General features: G+C 44.0%; 2 protein-coding genes across 2 annotated transcripts in view; both read left to right on the forward strand.

Annotated features, from left to right (window-relative positions):
• Positions 1 to 6742, forward strand: part of psat1 (phosphoserine aminotransferase 1) — a gene marked incomplete at its 3' end in the record, with an annotated part of 7074 nt that extends 332 nt beyond the window's left edge. Inside the window, exons 2-9 of the mRNA XM_080852434.1 lie at positions 710 to 770; positions 2182 to 2251; positions 3092 to 3297; positions 4560 to 4732; positions 5117 to 5286; positions 5930 to 6058; positions 6285 to 6422; positions 6634 to 6742. Coding sequence (XP_080708560.1) covers positions 710 to 770; positions 2182 to 2251; positions 3092 to 3297; positions 4560 to 4732; positions 5117 to 5286; positions 5930 to 6058; positions 6285 to 6422; positions 6634 to 6742 — 1056 coding nt within the window. The remainder of the gene's footprint in view (positions 1 to 709; positions 771 to 2181; positions 2252 to 3091; positions 3298 to 4559; positions 4733 to 5116; positions 5287 to 5929; positions 6059 to 6284; positions 6423 to 6633) is intronic.
• A 2252-nt stretch (positions 6743 to 8994) lies between these two features.
• Positions 8995 to 10000, forward strand: part of rasef (RAS and EF-hand domain containing) — a gene marked incomplete at both ends in the record, with an annotated part of 21095 nt that continues 20089 nt past the window's right edge. The window contains one exon of the mRNA XM_080852422.1: positions 8995 to 9320. Coding sequence (XP_080708548.1) covers positions 8995 to 9320 — 326 coding nt within the window. The remainder of the gene's footprint in view (positions 9321 to 10000) is intronic.

The following is a 10000-nucleotide window of genomic DNA, read 5'->3' on the forward strand; positions in this document are numbered from 1 at the left end:
CAATATTGTGACAATGTGCATTCATGAAACATCTCAATAGTGTTTCAGTAAGAAGCCTACTGCTTGACAGTTTAGCAATGAAGCTGAAAGTGTTTTGTATTTGCATTCATGTCGAAAGAACTCGTATCGTTTCTTCCGACAACCTGGTAGTAAATTGCATCATCCCTTCATGTTCTCCCCCAAAAAAATCCCACGTCGTACTTCTGTTATTTGAACACGAGAGGGCGCTCCATTCCTCTCCGCAGTGATTTCTCTGACGCAGCATAGTTTCGTATTATCTCACAGTTCAGATGTCAAATGATGTTGTGGCCTATTTGGATCGCAGATGATGCGATTCAAATTCGATATTCCGAATAGCTACCCTCCTGATTGAGTTTTTGTTGCAAATGCCCGACGCGTATGTGGTGCTGTCCCATGCCTGCAAGTAGTTATTTCAATGAAACAACGTCGCTACCTGTAGCGCATAATTTGCCATTCAGAGCATGCATGAGTGCTACCAACTGTGAAAGTTATAAACTGAGGGCGAAGCGTTGGTCCAGGATTTCATATGTGAATTATCAAGTCAAGTCAAGACACATGTATTTATAAAGCACATTTAAAAACAACTCACTTTGATCAAAGTGCTGTACAATTAAATGACAATAAAATATCAAAACAAATAGAAAACAGAAAAAACGTTACCCACCTCCTCACTTTTTCTTTTCTGCAGGTTTTGCTTCAAGCTCAGAAGGAGTTCACAAACTACAATGGCATTGGCATCAGTGTCCTGGGTGAGTGAAGAAGGGCTTCTTCATGGGGTTTGGTTTGAGTGATTCAGTGTCCTGGGTGAGTGAAGAAGGGCTTCTTCATGGGGTTTGGTTTGAGTGATTCAGTGTCCTGGGTGAGTGAAGAAGGGCTTCTTCATGGGGTTTGGTTTGAGTGATTCAGTGTCCTGGGTGAGTGAAGAAGGGCTTCTTCATGGGGTTTGGTTTGAATGATTCAGTGTCCTGGGTGGGTGAAGGGCTACTTCATGGGGTTTGGTTTGAGTGATTCAGTGTCCTGGGTGAGTGAAGAAGGGCTTCTTCATGGGGTTTGGTTTGAGTGATTCAGTGTCCTGGGTGAGTGAAGAAGGGCTTCTTCATGGGGTTTGGTTTGAGTGATTCAGTGTCCTGGGTGGGTGAAGGGCTACTTCATGGGGTTTGGTTTGAGTGATTCAGTGTCCTGGGTGGGTGAAGGGCTACTTCATGGGGTTTGGTTTGAGTGATTCAGTGTCCTGGGTGGGTGAAGGGCTACTTCATGGGGTTTGGTTTGAGTGATTCAGTGTCCTGGGTGAGTGAAGAAGGGCTTCTTCATGGGGTTTGGTTTGAGTGATTCAGTGTCCTGGGTGAGTGAAGAAGGGCTTCTTCATGGGGTTTGGTTTGAGTGATTCAGTGTCCTGGGTGGGTGAAGGGCTACTTCATGGGGTTTGGTTTGAGTGATTCAGTGTCCTGGGTGAGTGAAGAAGGGCTTCTTCATGGGGTTTGGTTTGAGTGATTCAGTGTCCTGGGTGAGTGAAGAAGGGCTTCTTCATGGGGTTTGGTTTGAGTGATTCAGTGTCCTGGGTGAGTGAAGAAGGGCTTCTTCATGGGGTTTGGTTTGAGTGATTCAGTGGCCTGGGTGGGTGAAGGGCTACTTCATGGGGTTTGGTTTGAGTGATTCAGTGTCCTGGGTGAGTGAAGAAGGGCTTCTTCATGGGGTTTGGTTTGAGTGATTCAGTGTCCTGGGTGAGTGAAGAAGGGCTTCTTCATGGGGTTTGGTTTGAGTGATTCAGTGTCCTGGGTGAGTGAAGAAGGGCTTCTTCATGGGGTTTGGTTTGAGTGATTCAGTGTCCTGGGTGGGTGAAGAAGGGCTTCTTCATGGGGTTTGGTTTGAGTGATTCAGTGTCCTGGGTGAGTGAAGAAGGCTACTTCATGGGGTTTGGTTTGATTGATTCAGTGTCCTGGGTGGGCGAAGGGCTACTTCATGGGGTTTGGTTTGAGTGATTCAGTGTCCTGGGTGAGTGAAGAAGGGCTTCTTCATGGGATTTGGTTTGAGTGATTCAGTGTCCTGGGTGGGCGAAGGGCTACTTCATAAGGTCTGGTTTGAGTGTTCCGGAAGCCACTGGTTCAGCTTCATGAAGTGTCCCATCATGCATTGCTTGACCCACATTGTCCTGTCTTCCAGAGATGAGCCACAGATCCGCAGACTTCACCAAGATCATCAACACCACTGAGAATCTGCTGAGGGAGCTACTGTAAGTGTGCACGGTTCTATATGTTTGTTTATACTTTTAAACAGAAGGTGAAGAAGGGCTTATGCTGCGTATAAAAGAGGAGATTTTTGTTATTATATTGTCTTGTTTTAATATTGACATGTGATAACAGTCATCAGTTTAGGTCCTCAGATCTTAGTTTATCGAATCTGAAATTGGGAGGATGTGTGCCACATGTAAGTTAGCACGGTTCTACACACCTCTTCCCCTCAGAGCACAGATCCACTGCAGTGCAGGGCAATGTCATTTAATTACTAAAGATATCCTATGAATAAAATACATTATTTTTTATATATATTAATTATATATAGTACCAGTCAATAGCTTGGACACACATCTTCTCATTTTTTGGGAAGTTTTTTCTTTACTTTTGTTATTTTCTACATGGTAGATGACACTTTTTTTGTGTAGTACATCATTCCATATGTGTACTTTCGTAGTTTAAATGTCTTCAGTATTAATCTACAAGGTAGAAAATAATAAAAGTGAAGAAAACACTCAAAACTTTTGACTGGTACTGTATATATCCATTCCTCCATTGCTCTAAGTTCTGTTGAAGAGAGTAGGCAGCAGAACTGAGGGACTCTGAGCCAGAGCCAAACATGGTTATTTATACTTAACACAGAAGGTGAAGAAGGGCTTTTTAGCCGCATACAAAAGAGGATATTGTCTTGTTTTGATATTGACATGTGATAAGCCCTTAAGGATATTTTACATCAGTTCAAGATCTCAGATCTTAGTTTATCGAATCTGGAATTGAAAGGATGTTTGCCACATGCTCTTCTCCTCAGTCTTGCCTTCCTTTCCCCATCTTGTCTTCAGGAAGATCCCAGACAACTACAAAGTGCTTTTTTTGCAAGGAGGCGGGTCTGGCCAGTTCAGTGCTGTCCCTCTCAATCTGATTGGTCTGAAGGAGGCGAAGCGGGCCGACTACATTGTGACAGGAACGTGGTCGGCCAAAGCTGCCAAGGAGGCTGAGAAATATGGCAAGATCAACGTGGTGCACCCCAAACTGGACTCTTACACCAGTGAGTGTGTGTGTGTGTGTGTGTGTGTGTGTGAGTCTAGAGAGACTCCAGTTTTCCTGTGCAGAGACCTTTACATTCTTGCCCGTGTGTGTGCAGTGTCCTATGTGTTTCATACAAACCTTTTAGATCAAACTCTTTCACAATATTTTCTTTGATGTGGATTTCTTGTGTGAGAGGAAGTTGTCCTCCTGTCGTGTTAGTACATGTTTTGGGATAAACCTTTGGTCTGCCACATTTCCCACAGCTGAAGCCGACCTTATTTATGACTTTCAGGGAGTGTGTGTGTGTGTGTGTGTGGGAGAGTTCATTCTTGGCTTATGTATCACTATGGCTTGTGGCAAATATCAGTCTCAGTTTTTTCCCTCCCCCTTTATGAAATGTGAAGGCCACTGTCAGTGTGAGTGCAATACAAACAAACACACGGGCCTAGATTACACCAGTATGTGTGTGTGTGTCTGTGTGTGTGTGTGCGTGTGTTTGTGTGTGCGTGTGTGTGTGAGTGCAATGCACACAAACACACGGGCCTAGATTACACTAGTATGTGTACGTGTGTGTGTGTGGGTGTGTGGGTGTGTGGGTGTGCGTGTGTGTGTGTGTGTGTGTGTGTGTGAGTGCAATGCACACAAACACACAGGCCTAGATCTGAGAACAATTAGTCAGTAATACTTGGTTCTGCGTGTTTAAAAAGCATGCGTAACTGATAATGGTGTCTTTCTCCTGTGCCCTTTCAGCCATTTAGCATGCCTGTTAACCATGTGTAGGCTCTTATCTTTCAAATGTATATGCTGCTTTGAGTGAAAGCCTCTGCTTAATAATCCAATTTAAATTCAGACCCAAAAAGCAGGACTCGTTTTAACGAAGCATGAGCTTGAGTCTTTTCGAGTGCGTTTCCTTCAGAACATGCTACAGTGCACACGTGTGCAGTGGGCACTCTTTCCCCCCAGAACTAAGTGCTCTCTTGACTGTTCCTCCAGAGAACAGTGGCTGGGCGATAGAAACTTTTTCCCCCAGAGCTAAGTGCCCTCTTGACTGTTTCTCTGGGGGCGACAGTAGTACAGGAGGTAGAGAAGTCGTTTAGTAATCAGAAGGTTGCTTGTTCAGTACCCTGTCGAAGCGTCCTTGAGCAAGACACTGAACCCCTAATTGCTCCTGATGTGCAGTGTGCCATCAGTGTAAATGTAAAAAAAAAAATGTGTATACATCCTTGGAAGTCGCTTTGGATAAAAGCGTCTGCTAAATGACTAAATGTAAATGTTCTCCAGAGATCCCAGAGAGTGGCAGCTACAAGCTGGACTCCAGCGCCTCCTACCTGTACTACTGCTGCAACGAGACGGTGCACGGTGTGGAGTTCAACTTCACTCCAGACCCCAAGGGGCCAGTGTTGGTCAGCGACATGTCCTCCAACTTCCTGTCCCGCCCTGTAGACGTGTCCAAGGTGAGGAGGCAACAGTGCGGACGTGATTATTCATTTCTTGCTGCACTTGGTTGTTCAATGGCCTCCCACGTCTTAACTTATTATTTAATTAATTTGAGGTGCTTTTACAGAGCTGGGATATAAACAAGGATACAGACCTTTAGAATTTGATAAGGCAAACAAAACATAGTTTTAGGAACCATAGTAACCATGAACAGAACGTCCCTCAGCTTCAGATACTGTATCTACGGCCTGTATCATATCATATTTGTTATTAGTCACCAAGAATGTACTTGATTTTTTTTGGGTTGTGTTAATCATCATCTGTTTGAGGGTACTTATTGTACTGAAATGTGTGTGTGTGTGTGTGTGTGTGTGTGTGTGTGTGTGTGTGTGTGTGTCCAGTTTGGGTTGATCTTTGCCGGTGCCCAGAAGAATGTGGGGTGTGCAGGTGTCACTGTGGTGATCGTACGGGAGGACCTTCTGGGTTCGGCGCTAAAGGAGTGTCCCATCGTCCTTGACTACCAGGTCCAGGCTGGGAACAGCTCTCTCTACAACACCCCACCCTGCTTCAGGTACCCATACGCCTTAGCAGTACAGCCAATCACAACACTCCACCCTGCTTCAGGTACCCTACCCCTCAGCAGCAGCCAATCACAACACCCCACCCTGCTTCAGGTACCCCTCAGCAGTACAGCCAATCACAACACCCCACCCTGCTTCAGGTACCCCTCAGCAGTAGCCAATCACAACACCCCACCCTGCTTCAGGTACCCCTCAGCAGTACAGCCAATCACAACACTCCACCCTGCTTCAGGAACCCCTCAGCAGTAGCCAATCACAACACCCCACCCTGCTTCAGGTACCCCTCAGCAGTAGCCAATCACAGCACCCCACCCTGCTTCAGGAACCCCTCAGCAGTAGCCAATCACAACACCCCACCCTGCTTCAGGTACCGTACCCCTCAGCAACAGCCAATCACAGCAAAGGGCCACAATGTCTGCTAAACAACTTCTACTATCCCTCTATACACTGTAGTAATACTTTAATCCTAGCACTAGTTCCACTAGTCCTAAGAAGTGAAATCTTAGAACAACTCATGAAAATATCACTCAAAGTAATGTAATGCGTGCGCACACACACACACACATAGACACACACACACACACTCACATTTACATTCACATAATCCATAATCCCCCATCTTCCCAATCCCAGTATCTACATCATGAGTCTGGTTCTGGATTGGATCAAGAACAACGGTGGAACTGAAGCCATGGAACGTCTCAACAAGCAGAAATCAGCCCTCATCTATGACATCATTAGTGCCTCCAACGGCTTCTACACGTAAGTGACACAGATATTACCCAGAGTTCTTGTTTGTGTGTGTGTGTGTGTGTGTGTGTGTGTTTGGGGGGGGGGGGTCACTGAAGACGTGCAACCAGTACTCATGGTAACATCAAGCTTTCAACATGTCTGGTTACAAAATGTCCTAGAGTACTCACCCAGTTAACCTGATTGCTGCCTGTGTGTGTGTGTGTGTGTGTGTGTGTGTGTGTGTGTGTGTGACTAGGTGCCCTGTGGATCCAGACTGTCGCAGTCGGATGAATGTGCCGTTCCGCGTGGGAAGCAGCCAGGGTGATGATGCATTGGAGAAGAAGTTTCTGGATGGAGCTGCCAAGCTCGGCATGATCTCTCTTAAGGGACACAGGTACCTACCACAGATAACTGTGTGTGTGTGTGTGTGTGTGTGTGTGTGTTCTGATGAAATGGCTGGAACTCTATGTTTTGAGTTTCCTCTTTTTTTTTGTTTCATTTTTTCATTTCCTGTTTTTTCCCCCCTTCCCCAGTTATTATTTTGCTTGTTCATTCTTTCACTCTTCTTCTCTCTTTGTCTCTGTCCCTCTTTCCCTCTCTCACAGGTCCGTCGGAGGCATCCGTGCATCCTTGTATAATGCTGTGACTGTGGAGGATGCACAGGCTCTAGCCAACTACATGAGTGGCTTCCAGAAGGAGCACCAGTCCGGATAGTCGTGCACTACTGCCAATCGGATGTCTTGTTTACTGATGGCCTATGCCACTGACCAATCATGAACCAGCTTGTTTACAGTTAGAACACTAACTTAAGATGTTACTAATATCACTCTATGCTGTTAATGCAACTTTTGTAATGCGCACATTCTGTGGGAGACCTCTGTCAAGCTTTTCATTCTCAGAGGCTCCCTTGGGAGTTGTAGTTTTTTTGGAAATAGATCTGTATGTTTTTGCCTTAATGTATATAGATAAATCTTTTTATCTGTGTATGAAGTTTTATGTCCACATTCCATTAAAAGTCTTATTGTCAATTCAGTGTCCTGTAGTCTTCTTAAGAGAATCATAAGCAGTCTTGGTTGTATTTGACATTCAAAAGCCTCCAGGATCAAACTAAGATAAGTTTCCAGGCAGTCCTTAAGATATCTGCGTAACTACTACTACTACTAAGTCAACACACTGGGGAAACTGCAGCTGCAGCCTACAGCATTCACACACTGTCACCCCAGTCTACAGCATTCACATCAGAAGCGCCTTACTATTGTTGGAACGTATATAAAATAAAATGGTTCTCTCACTTCATATTTAAAGCAGCAATAAGGAGTTCTGTTCCAAAACTAGCAAGCTAACTACCTAAAAGGCTTTCAGAAACCTTACAAACACCAACAAGAGCCCAGTTGATACAGATAGAAGCTTGCCAACACACTCTCTGGTGTCTTTTGGCAGTATAGCTGGCAAGGTCATGCTGTGAAAGCTTTTCCATTTTTGCAGTGTTCCAGCCCGGAAAAAGGAATAACATAGGGCATATCCTGGATGACTAGTGGTAAAGACACAGGTGTTTATCTGTCCTTCACATGACCATATGCTATCGAAATGACTTCGAGGATGGTACCTAAACTAGTTGCCTATAAAAGCATACCTCAAAAAGTGTCAAATTGTTGCATAGTGTTTCTTAAAGTGGGTTCTCTTGTGAATCCCAGCTACAGGCTAAGATGTAGTCATATGTACAGTACATGTTTCATAAACCTTAATGACTGAAAGGAGTTCATTATGGATTATATTTTGGCAGCCTACAGGCATACACAATGATTTTAGTTACGTATTGCGATTTTAGGTCAGTGCTATTACTCTGCTCTGGTTCTCATATTCCCTTATCTTCCCCAACAAACCTGTTTGGGAAAATTATCCCTTTGGCATTAAGACCTTCCTGGTTAATGGTTATAGAGAACTGTAGGTTTCTGCCTCTGTTCGCTTCAGGTGTGTTATTTCTTCACAGGGTTTCAGGTTATATCCTGGTCTCTTGTGGCGGGATTCGTTCGGAGTGTGGACACAACTCATTTACTTCCTCAAGCTCAGAATGCCAGGAGCCGTATTGCCCAAAGGAGTTGATGTGTCCTTGTCAACTATGTTACTATTATACGGTTCGGTTCTGATCATTTCCAAAGCAAAGTTCCGACAGGCTTTTCTAAAGAGTCATTCTACTGTTAGATTCGCGCTGGAGAGACGGATGGCACACTATACCACCTCACAGTAATAACAACCCCAAACAAAACACCTGTTTAACTTGTTAACCTGTCATCTTTAGTTTAACTGATTGTGGATATTACGTTAGATATAATAATATAAATGTTAGCAATTCCTGGAATTTCTAAATCATTAGCGTAGTAGTCTATTTAAAATATCTGTCGCTAAACAGAAGAGCTTCATAGCACTAGAAGGTGAAGGTCTCAAGGTGAAAAATGACATGGTCAGTTGGAGAAGTATGTTACGCACTGGTACCATCTATAAACATGTTAAGGGTTGGTACATTTCTTAAAAAGTATAAATGAAAAAAGTTTTTTATAGCAAGTGGCTGTAACTCACCAGCGTACCGCCCGTAAACCAGTGAGCAAAAGGCCAACGGACCGCAGTTTCAGCAGCGTCAGGCACCTTTAGGCAGACTTCGGAGTTTCAAGTCATGGTGTTGATGTTTGTTTTTCTGATTAGAAGTAATTCGGTCACCCAGCACTGGACCGTCGCCAACCTACTGTTTGCTCAGTGCTAGTTCACCAAGTTGGGACACTGGGAGGTGTCAGCACTTAAACTCTCTCACCAGTATACAAGGTGCATTCCTCTACAGCGCGCAAATGGATGCCACGGCTGCAGGACACCAGCTGTCAACCGGTGAAACCGTTTGATTTGGTTAGTAAAATAAATGGGATTTCAGAAGAGACCAAGACGTTTTATGCCTTTTTAAAACTCAATGAATACAAATGGAGTACGATAACCAACACGAACGGCTTCTCTCGCTCTTCCACGCTTATGACGTGGATAACTCCGGGCGCATTGAAAAAGACGAGTTTTTACAGATCTGCTCCGAACTTCATGTGAAGTCCACAGAAACGGAGGCAATTTTCGCAAAGCTCGACACTGATCAGGACGGGACAATCAACTTGCAGGAGTTTCTGTGCGGATTTCAGAGGGTGTCGGATTTCCTGTCCAGCGAGAGTGAAGAGGACATGGAGAGTGATGAGAACTTTTCTCCCGCCTGGGAGGCCTTTGAGACCCGAATGGGAGACCAGGCTAAGTATATTCCCAAGTGAGTACCACTGTCTACAGAAAGCTTATCCTCCTTAGAACCAAGTGAAAAAAGTGTCACCAAATGTCTCTCTTTTATTTGTGATTTCCTTAAAAACAGAGGCCACACATCTATGGGTTGGTTCTCAGGAGGTTATGATATAAATCAAAGCATATGGTCGTAGATTTTGTTGTTTTATTATTCTTTTTTAATTTGAAAAGTTGTGAGGACCTACATCTAGGTATATGTAACAGTAATTCATCGATCCATCGAATTTAATAATAATAAATAGGGGCAAATCAATAAGAATAAATAAGAGATTGACACTTTCAGTAATTTCTTATATCTGCCCTTACTTGAACATGGGTTATTATGTAAACCCTATTGTGGCAGGTGATACGGTGTTTGGTCAAACAAGTCAACAGTGAACCATATCACATGCAATTTCATTAACATCAACTTTAATGTAGCACATTTTATCTTGAAAACATTGAGCTTGAATCAGTACAGTTAGTACATCACACAAAGACACAGTGTTCCAACCACCTCCATCTCAATGGCTGTGAGTTGCTCAGGTACTTCCAAGCTAATTTCACTGGTGGTATATGTCTTGCACAAGGCTAGGAGCAGGAGGATCACTGTTACAATGTTATATCATGACAGTAGATAGATTGGGTTTTGAAGCAAAACTCAGCAGCATA

Source organism: Sprattus sprattus (assembly GCF_963457725.1).
Source record: "Sprattus sprattus genome assembly, chromosome: 15".
Lineage (NCBI taxonomy): Eukaryota > Metazoa > Chordata > Actinopteri > Clupeiformes > Clupeidae > Sprattus > Sprattus sprattus.